General features: G+C 44.7%; 1 protein-coding gene across 6 annotated transcripts in view; it reads right to left on the minus strand.

Moving 5' to 3' along the window:
- Rab3-GEF (Rab3 GDP-GTP exchange factor) overlaps positions 1-14,521 on the minus strand; it is a 73,053-nt gene that overhangs the window by 50,574 nt on the left and 7,958 nt on the right. For all 6 annotated transcript variants that reach the window (XM_089566233.1, XM_089566231.1, XM_089566232.1 and 3 more), the window contains exons 4-13: positions 14,363-14,521; positions 12,979-13,110; positions 12,061-12,255; positions 10,397-10,588; positions 9,267-9,425; positions 8,162-8,228; positions 6,499-6,642; positions 5,189-5,293; positions 1,842-2,025; positions 202-265 (exon numbers count right to left, since the gene is read on the minus strand). In XM_089566233.1, coding sequence (XP_089422359.1) covers positions 202-265; positions 1,842-2,025; positions 5,189-5,293; positions 6,499-6,642; positions 8,162-8,228; positions 9,267-9,425; positions 10,397-10,588; positions 12,061-12,255; positions 12,979-13,110; positions 14,363-14,521 — 1,401 coding nt within the window. The remainder of the gene's footprint in view (positions 1-201; positions 266-1,841; positions 2,026-5,188; positions 5,294-6,498; positions 6,643-8,161; positions 8,229-9,266; positions 9,426-10,396; positions 10,589-12,060; positions 12,256-12,978; positions 13,111-14,362) is intronic.

Genomic DNA, 14,521 nt, shown 5'->3' on the forward strand with positions numbered 1-14,521 from the left:
AAAACAGGCAGGACGAATGAAGAAGAAAGCTGAGCTAGTTGATGGGGAGTAACTGGTAATGACATATTAACTAGTGCAAAAAAAAAACACACACACTGCCCATTTTCGCTGTCCGTTCTGTTTTCTTCGCACTGTTACTATATCATGACCAGGCCGGATGAACAAAAGAGAGAACTAAAGGACGAACGAGAGCACCCTTACCCTAGCATCTGCTCTTGGTGGCTCAAATGCATCCCCAGGGTCCCCCTGAGGTTGGCCTGTTGGGCTGTGGGAACAGTGCAGTACAGAAAATTAAACATACGCTGTCAGCATGGCAGACACACAGTGCTAACTAGTGAAAAAGCAGTGTCTCAGCATCATGGGAAAGCACAGACACACACACACACACAAACATATACAGACAGGGAAACTCCTCAAGTTTCAAGTTGCTTTCATGGTCCATTTGCTTTTCCAGCCAACAGCATACGCAGAGTAGTGGCAGTGACGGGTATGCACTGCAGCATGCTAAAAAATAAACTGGTCAACGACCATTGAAAGAAAGAAATAAAATTGAAGGAAACAAAACTCGCGTCTGATGTCGCGCATTTCTGAGCAACAACAGCCATTTCCTTTTGGCATGCAAGCATAGCTGAATTCGTCTTTGTCAGTCAAGTCGTTCTACCCACTGTATAGCGCACACTATCTGCATGCTCCCACCAACTATGTTTTAAAGGGATACTAAGGCAAAATTTACGTTGGCAAGTAACACCAGACTATTGCGCTCTAATGATAAAGACGCTACTTTCACTGAAAAGGGAGCTTTTACAATCAAGAAAAGCTCGATACATCAGGTCACCTGTATTGCAGCACTGCCTGTTATATGGCACACAGATCCCTGAGGCTAGACTGCTCTGCCGTTCACTTCCATGCAGTGAACACCGACTCCTTTTCAGTCTCCACACTACGAGTTTGAACCAAGTTGCCGGAAAATAATGAAATCCAATTTTCTTGGCAATAAATGCGTCTTTTGCTGCCGGATATAAAGATCCACACGGCCAGAAGGTGACGCAGAATCGATTTCACTAAAAACAAAAGTTGGATGGAGTTGCCCCTTGGTGTCCATTTAACAGGGCCCTACTATGCACTCTTGATCCTAGCTACGCTTTTATAGGAGGCCAAACTCTCACTAACTGCACAATGTTCTCAAGCGGGGATGGTGATCGAAAATGAAAAACAAATTTTAGAAAACATCAGATTTGGTACCTATAAGTCTTTTTAATCACATCCCGGAAAAGTTGCCTCAAAAACAGTCCAGAAGTGATTTTAAATGTTTCCACGACCATAGGTGGCAAAAAGAACGACTCAGGCTTCAGTCAAAATGCCAGTTTTCTTAAAGTTTTTGACCTGACTACCCTGCTTGCAGGAAGCATAGCATGACAACGGATTCAGATTTTCATGTGGCTTCTTCCACTGTGCTCCTTGATAAACGTTTTATGCAGTGACGTTCCTATTTTACATCTCTGAATTACTTTCTCATTTTTTCACTCTGTCACTAACTTGACATGACGATAATAAGTGCATTATGTAAGAGTGAATATAACATCCTGTGTAGATAAATTAGGCTGCTAAAAATATCTGGAGAATTTCACCGCATCAGCTATTCCTTTGGGTAAAACCTAAGAGTGACTGCAGGCTCCTACCATGTTTTGTCGTCACGCCAGGCCCTCTGCAAGTTTGGTATAGATATTTCATAGCAATTTTGTATTTAACAGTACACTTCCAATAAGCATGCCTAATTTCACTGTGCTACACCCCAAAAAAAAAAAAATTCACCTCTGATCCCCACGCAAGGCAACACCCACCTGGACAGTGAAGAGCTTGGAGAAGATGAGGAGACGGAGCCATGCACGGAGTTCTCGGAGTCGGCTCGCTTCAGGTTCTGCTGGTTTGTGCCCGGAAGCTGGAGTGTCTTGGGGGGGTTGAATGCAGCCATGTAGTCTGCGCGATTGAGTATTGCTGCTGATGCCTCTTCCACATGAGCTCCACCTGTTGGACCAAAAGCAGGCACGATGAAGCTGCCGATGCCCCCCCATCAGGGTTATAGTAGCTAATTTTCCAAGTTTACGCAGCAGATTTCAAGCTAGTAGGAACTTCAACAAGGCTGACGACTGGGCCAGTTGGTACTGAATCATCTCAAAACCAGCCAAGGGATGCAACGCAGGATAAGAGAACAACACAAGACAAGGCTGGTAAGAACATGGTTGATATGAATTCGTAGAACTCTCTGGCCGGAGTGCACTGTGTACAGAATTTCAGATGTTCCAAACACTCTCCTGCATCATTGTAGATGATAGCAACGCGCGAGCTGCAGCTCCACCCACGAGCACTCAGCGTTGCCCGCACACAGAATACTCCGCAATCACCATTCGCGCTGTATGCACCAGGAGCAGTGAATGGTGGCAGCGGCCCGCACATCACTGATGTCCTGAGCGAGCAAGGGCATGCAGCCCGCACATCGCCAATGTCGTGATTGCCAGCCTCGCTGTACGCACCGCAAGTAGTGAGCAGCGGCCACAGGGCCATAAACACATCCGTCATCCGTAAACAGACCTGCATGAATGTATTCCCCATGCTTTTGCATATGAATTTTGTTCGTTTTGGACAATACAAAATACTGCATGATACAAATATTTTCGTGACACCATGAGATTCGTTTCACTGAGACTTTACTCCAATAGGAAGCTTCAAATACAACCGTGAAACCTGTGGGGACGCCTTCGTCCCCTGCGTTCACTTTCCCGCATTGCACCCCCTACTGTAGTTAGCTCCTCCGCAAAGCACTCCCTTTAGTTTGGTTACTCTAGCTAACAGGGGAGGGCGCTCGCGTCGAAGTGACACCAGCGCCACGGATGGCGTTTTGCTGCGCGCGCGCGGGGGATAGCTGGCTCTCTTCTCCTTGGGATCGGGATCGCAAGCGGACGTTTCCGCGCGCCGCTCCGCTCTTCGTCGACGGGCGCCTCTTGGTTGGAACTTGCTCCCGCCGAGCCCGTCCCGCTTGGCCTCGGAGTTTAACCCTTTGCCCTAGCGTGGGCGAACGTTCGCTCGTAACCGTGCTGGTGAGTCAGACATCCTCGATTCCTCAGTGTATTTTGTTGCTAGCTGGCGTTATTGTTGTTATAGCAATAAATGCCTTGTTTGTGTCAGCCAGTGTGTCGTTCCTTTGTTCCCATAGAGCAAGGCCCGCCGTGGTCGGCGTGCGCTCGGTAGCGTACGCAACCACGGGGTGGGGTCTGCGCGGCTTTGAACCATGTCAGCCGCGCTTAAACGGGGAGAACGGATTTATCTCCCCCATCTTAAACCCCACAAACCTTAAAAGGCACCATAAACAATGGGCGTAAGGCTAAAAAGCATGTCCTTCCCTGAAAAAGAAACATTACAATAACTTTGTTGTGAAACAGCAAAGAAGTTTCTAAAATGAAAACCGTATAGCATAATACAATTGCTTTTATTGACACTTTCTCCTGAACTCAATACCACGAAGCTTTAATACAACAGCACAGTTTCTTCAGACATTAGAGCAAACTGCTCTCATAGATGAGCAGGGGTGGAAGCAGGCTCCAGCTTTTTGGAGCAGGCATGGGAGCAGCAAAAGTCTTATTTTGGAACAGCTTAGGAGCAGCAAAAGGCCCATTTCGGAGCAGGTTTGGAGCAATTTGTAGGCTATTTCGGAGCACTTTTGGAGCAGACTGGCGACATTTAAATGCAACTGAGAGCAATTTTGTTTTTCAACTCGTCCAAAAACTGCATAAATATTGATCATCAATCCTACAGGCCAGAATTCTTTAAAAAGACTGCAATTGTTCTAAAGATATTTGCTAGAGTTCATAAAAAAAATAGACATGTGGCAGCTGCTACAAACAGTAGTTGCAATAAATTAGCTGTTATCAATTTCAGTTCAGAAAAAAAAGAAAACAAAATAATGGCGACAGTTCATCAAAACCGTCAAAAGAGAGCAGCAGAATCTCGAATATACTATGTCACGACCGAAAAAAAAAAATATCAATACCCGCCAACCGGTGGATTTTAAAATTCGGAAAATTGCCGCAGCCAAACCAACAAGAAGGTACTCACATAATTTGAGCCCTCGCATAAATGCGCACCAAGATTTTATTACCCAAGCGTATATGAAAAAAAAAAATGCACCAGCGTGCAACGCGGGTGCACGCAAGGCAGTCTGCGGAAAATCGGCGCGAACACGTTGCTGTGTACGGCTGCGAAAGGTGCGAGTAGCGAGGGGACGCCGGCTGCGCCGCTGTGAAGATGCAACCCCGTAACTGGCCAGGCCAAGCCAAAGCAACATCAAATGCGTGCGAGGTATGAGCACGACAGTACCTCGCATGACGGGTAGTAAGCCCGGTGTCCACTCCCTCGCAGCTCCATGTATAAGTTCGTAATTCGTTTGTTAAATTAGCTCCGGTAAAGAAAATTATATTCGCGCGCCGTTTACCCGTACCACTCGCGCTGGTGGTCGCTTTCCAGGACAAGGTGTCCGGAATCCTAAACAACCGAACCATTGTCGGTTTGGTCTGCCGCTAGTCAGCCGGGCCTATCGTGAGGACGCCGATTTAGCGCCGTTTATCTCCAGATACAGTGCCTAGAATACTGTACTCCAGAATTTTTCCTTCCTCCAAGAGCGAACCCAACTGTCGATGCCAATGCGGTTGCGTCCGTTTCGTAACGAGCGCCCAGTGTTGCCCAGCCGACAATAACACTCGGCTAAATTTGGCTCAGTATACTTGCAATGGGCGTAAATTGCCGTTCAGGCACAGCTCGGCACAGGAGATCAAATTGGCGCAGCATGGCGCAATTGGCGCAGCACTTCCGCCCCTGAGATGAGTCGAAACAATCAACAAACCTTAGAACATCAAACCTATCCAGCAAGGATTCATGTACTCAGAGCTGCCATGGGGTCAACCATGTTTGCATCATAAAGTTAGCAGAAAATTATTCATTAAGTGAACACAAAATGCAACACTAGCACTTACACCTGCCAAGCTTATTAGGTCAGAGTTGTGAGGAGCACCATTTTTTGTAGTCACGGGCTCAAAGGAGCCAGTGCTTAAAAAGGTGCCTGCATCTCCAAGTAAAGTAACTGGAATACCCAGGGTTTACAAGATGACGAGTAAAACTCAGTGGCACAGTCACTCACCCATGTTGTCCCCATTGAATTCCACCATATCACAGACAAAGTCACTTAAGGAAGAGTAGGAGGAGCTCGTGCTGCTGGCATCATCACTTTCGCTGCCACTTTCACCTGCGAAAGGATGAAAATAAAATAAAATCCAGCCTTAGCACCATTTTTAAAAATGTCATTCAACTGGCACCGTGTGTAATAGAAAAAAAAATTTAAAATGCTCTGAGCATCTTAGTGTGTGAAACTTTACACGAGAAAAAATGCCGCTTTTAAGATGGATTTTGTGAAGTGTTACAATAAAACCAAGACAGGCATAATGGCCCCCTAAGCAGATGGGACGTAATGAATCAACATGTGCAAAATGTTGAGCATGCAGCAGAATATTACTGAACACGCACAGCAAAATATTAATGCTTTGTGCACTGCATGGAGTCTGCAGAATCGGAAAAGAAATCACCAGTTTCCTTTCGCATGGGGGCACCACTCTCTTCAACAACCACCTGTGCCATTAGAGATCAAGCTACAACATCAGATTGGCAGCACAATCCATCAATTTCAGAAACTTTGCACAGCCATCATAGCTAAGGTTGGAGAATTGAGGCAGAAAAAAAACAAGAGGGGAAAAAAGCGCCCCTGGTGCCTACGGTTCTGGCATTCACTCACATCTGACCAAGAGCCCGCAGAGGTCTGCTTTGGTGAAATGAGGTTAGGCAAGGAAGAGAGAAAATGGTAACGAGTGACGTTAATTCAATATTACAGCACTCATAAAAAAAAAAACTGCTGCAAGTGAATGTTTTCCATATTGTGCCCAATAACCAGAGGTCGATAGCAAATTTTTCTATTAAAACCATTATAAAAGCCTGTTAACACAGCATATGTGCAGCAGTAAGCTGGAATGAGCCCCAGTGCTGATTGCACGGGACAGTTGACAGGTTTAGCATTTTAGTATCACTACCTCAAATTGCTTCCCTAAATATCTTGGTTAAAAAAAAGCAAAGATTCTTCCTTTCACGCTGTGACAAGCTTCCAAAATCAGAATTGGGAAAGAAGATACACCACCAATTCTAGTACACTCACTACCAACACCTGCACACAAAAGCAAAAATTGGTGCCAAGAAACGATGTTTTTCTCCAGAACACTCAAAAAAGAGAGTAAGTACTCATTAGCATCCACCTAGACATAGCCGTATAGCCACTAAGATGTTTAAACTGCAAGGCTTCAGAGAAACCGATACAGCCTTGCTTTGCAGAGATATGGCTGCCCTCAGGTGGACACTAATGAGTACTCACTCCCCCAAACTGAAACATTGTCTTTGATGACTGACCCGTGCTTGCTTCGTCGGCCTGACTAATGGAAGCCATGTCGATGTTGAGCGTGCAATTTTCCGACCACACCTCGAAATAAATGGGCTCTAGCTGGTGGCTGTACCACTTTGCCTTGTCCCCTATCACTGCTGGGTCAAACACACCTGCAGACAAGCGTGAGAAAAAGGAAGAATAGATCGTTATTACACGCCTATAATCCCTAAAGTGAAAATGCACTGCAGAAACTTTAAACACGTTTAAAACAAAATAAATGCATTAGACATCCACACTTATTTGCAATTATTAAGAGTCTCATGTTAATCCTCCTGTTTCTTTACTCTAGTGCAGAGGTTCTCAATCTCTCTAGGCAGACACATGAACAGCTTTAAGGGGGACGAGGGTCTTAAAATTGACCTTTTTATTTATGGCTCAAATCACATGAAATTTTGCACAAAGATGCATTTTTCTCTTCTGATCCCATATATGTAATCATAATTGAGCCGGTGGTCTTAGATCAAAAGTTATCTTAAATTCTAGAGTGTATGTAGGCGATTTCTTACGCAGCTTTAATGAACTATCTCACTGTATTTTATTCCCATACCCAGTGACATTTTTATTTTTTTGTTTAGGCCATGTATAAATAGCAATTTACAATGAGCATAACGAGTTGCAGTGTCAAATAGTGCGACCTTTTACTCTCGACAGAGTATATCAGGATGACATGCTTTTAGAGAAACACGAAGAATGTCAAAAAATGCAATGAAAGTTCATTAAAGCTGCATAAGAAATTACCTAATTACATTTTAGACTTTGTAAGATTTAAGACCACCACCTCAATTATGATTACATATATGGAATCAGAAGAGAAAAACTCATCTGTGTGCAAAATTTCATGAGATTCTAGCCATAAATAAAAAGGTAAATTTTAAGACCCTTGCCCCCTTAAAAGGTGCTGGCGAACCCCGTGTGTCTTGACATCCATCCACACCTACCGTATATGACCAAGCAGACACATGGCACCTCAAGAAATGCCCAAATTCAACCAATAATTTAATGATGACTGGCTGTACAGCGAAAGTATGCAATGAACAATAACAGTGCAATTAGCCTCAAAACAAAGTGCACTAGGGAATACGGCGAGCGGGCCATGAAGACACATGAATTTAGATGCTCGGGGAACCCCAAAAAGCACTCAAAGGAGCCCCAGAGTCCCGCAGAACCCGGTTTTGGGAACCCCTTTTCTAGTGCTTATTTCCAATGCTTATGATCACAACTCTATGTACTACTCATACATGACAGTGCACTAACTAGTACACTGCCCAAACAGGTCAGCGTGGCTTTGTAGTGGGGGGGCGGCACACAGCAGGATCTACACTCAATTTTGTAATACTTCAGAGATGCCATGGCAAGACGTCATGTGCCAAATCGCATCTTTATGTGCACATGACTAAACATTAATGCTGATTCTGTAGAGAATGTCAGCTGCGTACTGAAAGTGCAAAGTGTCTTCAGCATTTCAGACAACGAGGGGAAATAACTACATTCCCTTGTATGGGTTGCTGACGGGGAATCGGAAATACTTCGTTCTGGAGGAAATTTCACTGTCGTGGCGTTTATTGTAGCGGGGTTTGACTGCGCACATTTAGCTCATCATGAAAGAAAGAACAAATGCAATGCACCTACCTGTATGTACACGAAGGAAAGCCACATTGGTTGGGCAAAGAGACCACTCAGCATAAAATTCAACAGCCTGAAACAGAAGAAGACGGCTTCAGCAGGAGAAAAATTTGCACCTAGACAAAAACATCAAGTTAGAAACCCCTGCACCAGGAGTTTCTTTTAAAACTTTACAGCTTTCTTTGTTAACGAACGAGTGCTGAAGGCATTATCTACACAGCTGGCTGATTCATGTAACTTTGAGGAGATATCACGAAAAAAAAAAGAGACCAGCCTCTACCATGCTTAACATGCAACAAAATTCTTGATTCCAATTTTTTGCATCAATTCATTTTTCTAGTCCTTGGTGCTCATTTGTTTCAAAACCCTCTCTTAATGGCAATAAATATTCATGAAAAACAGCGTCATTATTCTGTTCGTGGAGCCTCAGAGTACACAGTCGAGTGTGAACATGTGCATGGCCATACGTAAACAACCATGATAAGCAAGGAAAACAATAAAAAGACAAAGAGCATTCCAACAGTGAAAGTTCACACTGCCACAGTGTCATGATCTCAGTGATTTGTGACTAAAAAACATGAATCCTAGAGCCCACGGTAACGTGGCGACTAATTACACAAAACCTTTTCAATATTCATGACTACAAATATAAGAAATTCACAGGCTGACTTCAGTTGTTCAACTGGCTATTATTCAAACCCTTAATTTGCAAACCCTTAATAATAACAGCCTCTTCAACTAAGTTCCGCATAAGAAAAACTGCGTTTTAAAACCACCTCAAAAATCCAAACAGACCTGACCACTTCATTCATTTCAGCCAAAAAGAAAAGGGGGAGAAAATGGCTCTAAAAGCCACTGTGCCTCTCACAGATGTATTTACACAGATGTTAAAACTGAAGGCACAGCGCAACGAAAGACAGGACTAAGGTAGGGACAAACACAGCGCTGACTTGCGACATTCATGTTTGTCCCTACCTTAGTCCTGTCTTTCGTTGCGCTGTGCCTTCAGTTTTAATAACGTACCGACTAGCCCAAACAAATACCTTAGTGCATTACACAGATGTGCACAAGGAAAAAACTAACGAGCCACGAGAACATCATGGGGACTCACCTGTGTCCTAACAAACTTGCGCAAAAAAGAAGATTGTTTTGTACGTGAGTGCAAAAAGCTGTTCACTTGGAAGGCAACAACGGGACGAGGGTAGAGGCGCAGTGTCCGCGTGTGTTCCATGAAGTGTGCAAGCACTCCGACAGAGTTGAAGAAGCGCACCTGCACACAGCAAGGCGGGGAGCTCCACAAGCTGGCACATGCCGACACTGGGTAAGGCTGGTGACAGTACACACGTCAACGTGCAGACAGCAGATCAACTTACACCAGCAAGCTTACTAGAAAAGTTTTAGTCTATGACACTGAGAAAGCAATATGGCCAAGTGCTATGCGCACATAACACACAAAGCACAAGCCCATACTATGCCAACAAAACTGAAATTTTACCCTAATACCCCTGTCAAGCGCGCAAGTTAAGTGCGCTTACGGGGAGTGCGCTTCGGCATCCCGAGTGACACTTTGGGCTATGCGGTGCTGAACGGGAAAGCAAAGTGCACTCGTAGTAAAAAAAAATGGCATCAGAAAATGAACGGAATTTATGAAGAGGTCGATGGAAAAGAAAAAGGTGTCATAATAATTGATTGCTTAACGTGATAGCACAAATAAAACAAGGTTCGACCATTTTTAATGAAGGAAAAAAAATATAGAAATAGAAGAAAAGTCAAGACCAGTCAAGACTATCCAGAATTGCGGCAACAAACAAGATGGCGGCGGGCAACGTTGTTGCATCGGACCTCGTACCTTTGTTTTGCTGCTTTGCCTGTAGCTACAACGAACAAATTTTTTCTAAAAACAGTATTATAGCATGTAAAATAAAGTTGTAAGTACTTTTTATGCACTATACGTATGTGTCTTTGAAGTCGCTGCTGGCGAGGCTACGCACTCAGCGCTCAAAGTGCGTTCTGTGAAAGCACTCCGACATGAGTGCGCACTTTGTCAAGTGCACTTATGTTACCACGTTTAGCTGTGCTAGAGTGCACTTTCAGCAAGTGACACTCTTCGTAAGTGCACTTTATTTTGCGCGCTTGACAGGGGTATAACACTTACTTTGAGTTTACTTATTTCGTTTTGAATACTTTATTTTCATTAAAAAGAGGTACATTTTGTTTTGAACACTTCTGCTGCCTGCTCACCATGGCTATTCGCGTGGCCACGTCCACGGAGTCGACGTCGTTGCCGTAAATGAAAGGGTTGAATCCGGAGAGGGGAGCCGGAGCGTCTGGTTTCTCTGCGGGGGCGCCCCCCAGCGACTGCCTGGGTGCCGGCACTGGGACCCTGTCCAGGTTCTTGATGGGCTGAGGGTTGATGCTCATGGAGGCCAGTGCCTGCAGTGGAGCAGAGCAGAGCAGGACTCATTTTTAGCACAACAGGGGTTCATCGCACGTGTCAGGCCCCATTCCCCACCTTGTGAGGCGCTGCTATTCTCTACCAGAGCAACAAAGGCACGCTTCCAAGATGACAACACCTCCCAAGGCGTACAGACATCGTAAAAATATACAGCCCACTGGGTTTGTTTTTGGACTTTGTGCTGTGACTTGTTTTGCATATTGTCAGTGCTCTAAATCTTTCAAAGGTGACAGGAACTCTTGTTCTCATCTCTATGGAGCTTATCAAGGTGAAAGTAGCCAGGAACTTTAAACTGACCTCTAAATTGTGTTACAAGTCTAATCAAAACCTCTCGCTTCAGGAATTTTGCTTTGATACTTTTTTTATATATATTTTTGTTGTGTAATTTTTTAATTCTATGACAGTGTTATTCTATGTGCTTACATTTTTTATTTTGAAATCTCCTGTATTTTTTTTTTTTCATTTTTGTCGTGTATTGCATTAAAGTGTACTGTTACAGTAGTACTGTTGCATGTACATTATGATTTATTCCTTCAGCCTACCCCCCTTTGATAGTAATTTTTGAATTTGGACCGGCCACTAGCCTTTGAAGCTATTGGTCCAAACAGTGTTGCACATTTTTCTTGTTTCAGCACAATAAAGTTCCTCCTAAAAAAAAAGGGAGGGGGGGGGGGGGGGGGGAGGTATAGACAGCCCCAGTCTTGAATGAGTAGTTTCAATAGCGTACATAGAGTGGAATCGCATTATTTTGGACTCACTTAATTCGAACTCTCGATCTATCTGAGCTAAGGCTTTGGTCCCATCAACATATTGTGGGCTAAAAGGGTCCGCATTAAACGAGCTCGGCATAATTTAAAAAAAACTTTCAGTCCCCTTCAAGTATGAATTATCAAGAGTCGACGCAACTGCATCAAAAACGAAGACCATTTCAATGTGCAGACTAATCCTGAACGCACACGCGTAACAACAGCGGCCACCATCTGCAGTGGCCTCCTCGGGAAGGCCTATTTCGAGTAGTTTCTTATATTGTGCGCTGTTTTCTACACAAAGTATTCAGTTCTCTACAGACAACATATTTACTGAAAAGCTCCACAGTACAACTTTCCTTTTCACTGCCGCTTCAGCAGATGCTTCCATTCTGTCTACAAGATTCATCCCACCCACAGACCCTGGATGACTGCATCACAGCCCACAGTGTGGACTAAAAACATCTGCCCTTTAGCATTCACAGCATTGTTCTGCAAGCTAAATCTGCGCTTTTGCTGAAAGAGCCGTATCCACTCCCTCTTAGCAGCGCCGCCATTTCACCATAATAACATGTACTTGCACCAGGCCTTGTGATTAGCTTAACATGTGCAATGGAAAGAAAGGAAAGGCTGAATCTGCCTTCATTCCCATGCAGGTCCTCCCTTCACTTCCACGCAACAACACAGTCAGCAGGGATGCGTACCTGCTTAAGATGGTAAGAAAGGTGGCTGCCCTCGGGATCGGGCAGTGGAGGCAGATCCTCCACACCCGGGGGCTTGAGCACGCTGTTGGAGTCCAAATCGACCAGCCAGACGTCATCCGGCAGGCAAAAGGAGCGCTTTAGCTTGAAGAATGTGGCTGGCACGCCTATGATGAATGGTGTCGGAGCCAACAGCAGCTGTGGGAGCAGAAAAAAAAAGAGAGGTTTCAGTGAGTTCCCCGACAAAAAGTAGACAGTACTACACACACTGCTATAAGAATGTACAAAGGGAAGAACCGAGGTGACGACATGTAAAATACCCTTTGCTGGAGTGACTACTCTAAGCTGCTTCAAATAAATCTGCGAGATGGAACGGCTGCTATGACAACCGCCTTTTTGTGCCATGCAACCCCAATTACATCTCCGCGTTTCACACATCGCTCTGCCCTTTGAGATAAAACAGTATGTGCCCAAAAAAGTGCCCCTAAAACCTCGCAATAAAGTCTGCTTTACGCAACAGAAGGTTACACACAGCACCCTGAACAACAAACTGCAAAAAATAAAACAATGCTGTGTGAGACCTCAAAACAGTTCACCGCCCTCAACATGACATAAAATATACGCGCATGCTTATGCTAGGGATATGCAGCAAGGGCTTATGCGGGCACCTTCAGCATAAGTGAATAATTTTATGCTGTATTTCTGTGTTGTTCTATGCATATCAAATAAAGTAACCCTCAAAGGCCGACACAGAATGGCACAAAAAATAACGTTTACGATAAATATTTCAGTAGGCATACAACATCAAGTGAGGCAAATTACTACAGCCCTTGTGGCACACATTACATAAAACTGACAATGTACAACAAGAAAAAGCCATGAGTAGGAACTCGGTATTTTTAGGTGCATCAACATTCTCACCTGTTCTGCAGAGGCCATGCAGGTAGGCAAAAGGGGGATCACAGGAAACATGTACTCCAAGGGGTATATCATTGTGACAAAGGCCATGACGCTCATGGAAAGCGCGTTGTAATCACGGGACTGGAGAACAAGCTGCAAGAGAGAAAGAAGCCCACAGACGCAGCTTTTAAAAACAGAGCAAGCCCAACTGAAAAGAAAGCGCACAGCACACCTTGATCCCAAGCAAATATCCACTTTACAGAATAACATCATGCAGTGGACACTAAAAAGCTACCATGAGTGCCATTAGACGAAAATGCCGGCGTGTGTCCCTGCATGGCCACTGAGTGAAGCTCCCAGTGCTTGCAGCAAGCCGAGCGCGAGAACTGCCCCCCCTAAAAGTGAGAGGGATTATCTGCAGAGGCAGGCGCAATTCAGAGTGTGCTCCCAGTGCTCCCATGTAGTCAGCTTTTCAACAAGTGTGAAGTGATAGGCGCGCTCTGAACGGCCTCCCAAGTTGGTTAATTTGTCTAAACCAGATTTCTGCTCCCAGCGGCCAAACAACTCTCAAGCCTCTTCCACTTTTCCATGAGATTTCCTGTGGTTTTCATCTCAAAATGCTTTCTGTCATGCTTGTATTTAACTAAACATACGTCATAAAACGTTACTGCATGTTTACGTAGGCCCAGAGGCCCATAGCAGAGAGCATGGAAAAAACTCACAGGGCAAGAACTGTTGGACCAACGGATGCCAGGTTTTGTTCGTACATTCAAGGGACCCTGAAGGCTTCAGATATGTATTTAGATTAACACTGACAGTCCGAACCTTCGCTTGGGTCTGATGAGTCTCACTGTCAAGAGTTAGACACCTCGCATAATTAGAGCTAATCAAAACTGATATACAGGCAACACTTTTTTATTCTGTTTCTATCCCAAGTGGCATGAATCCATTGTTTTAATGCATTCTAATGTTCCCAAATCACATACTGAGCCAACACTCCAAACCATTATTCCAGCCCTCAATCATACAAGGATGAGGATATCATGTGCCATGCCCTAGCGGTTTTTCCATGTCCAGCTGGCACATAATCTCAGTCAACCAGGATATGCCAAGGTCCTGCTTGCAGCTTACATGTCACAGTCGTTTGAACTCTGTGCTACTGCTGTGCTGTATAAGGCAACGCATCTCAAACCAGCAATCTTTTGGTCATGAACCATAGTTTAACCATCCTTAATCTTCACTTCCCTGCACTCATATCATCTTGTATATAAATCAGTCCACTGACATTGCAGGTCAAGGAAAGACCTCAGAATATGAAACAAGCATTGAGTGCTTGGTACGTGAAGCCTTTACAGTGGCAAGAAAGGCAACAGCTGGAGGGGTAGCTGAGAGGAAGGTCGAGTACCTTGTGCTCCAGGATGATGCAGGTGAGCACTTTTATGCAGGTGTCCACCCCAAGGAGCTCGAGAGGAAGGTGCAGAGGGAAATCAACCAGGGAGAAGCGGGTGTGGTCGGGAAGTGCAAAGGTCAGAGGCTGCTCCACGCGTCTGGGTAAAATGGCAAC

The sequence above is a fragment of the Amblyomma mixtum genome, chromosome 1 (genome assembly GCF_055824585.1).
Source record: "Amblyomma mixtum isolate Tamu chromosome 1, ASM5582458v1, whole genome shotgun sequence".
NCBI lineage: Eukaryota > Metazoa > Arthropoda > Arachnida > Ixodida > Ixodidae > Amblyomma > Amblyomma mixtum.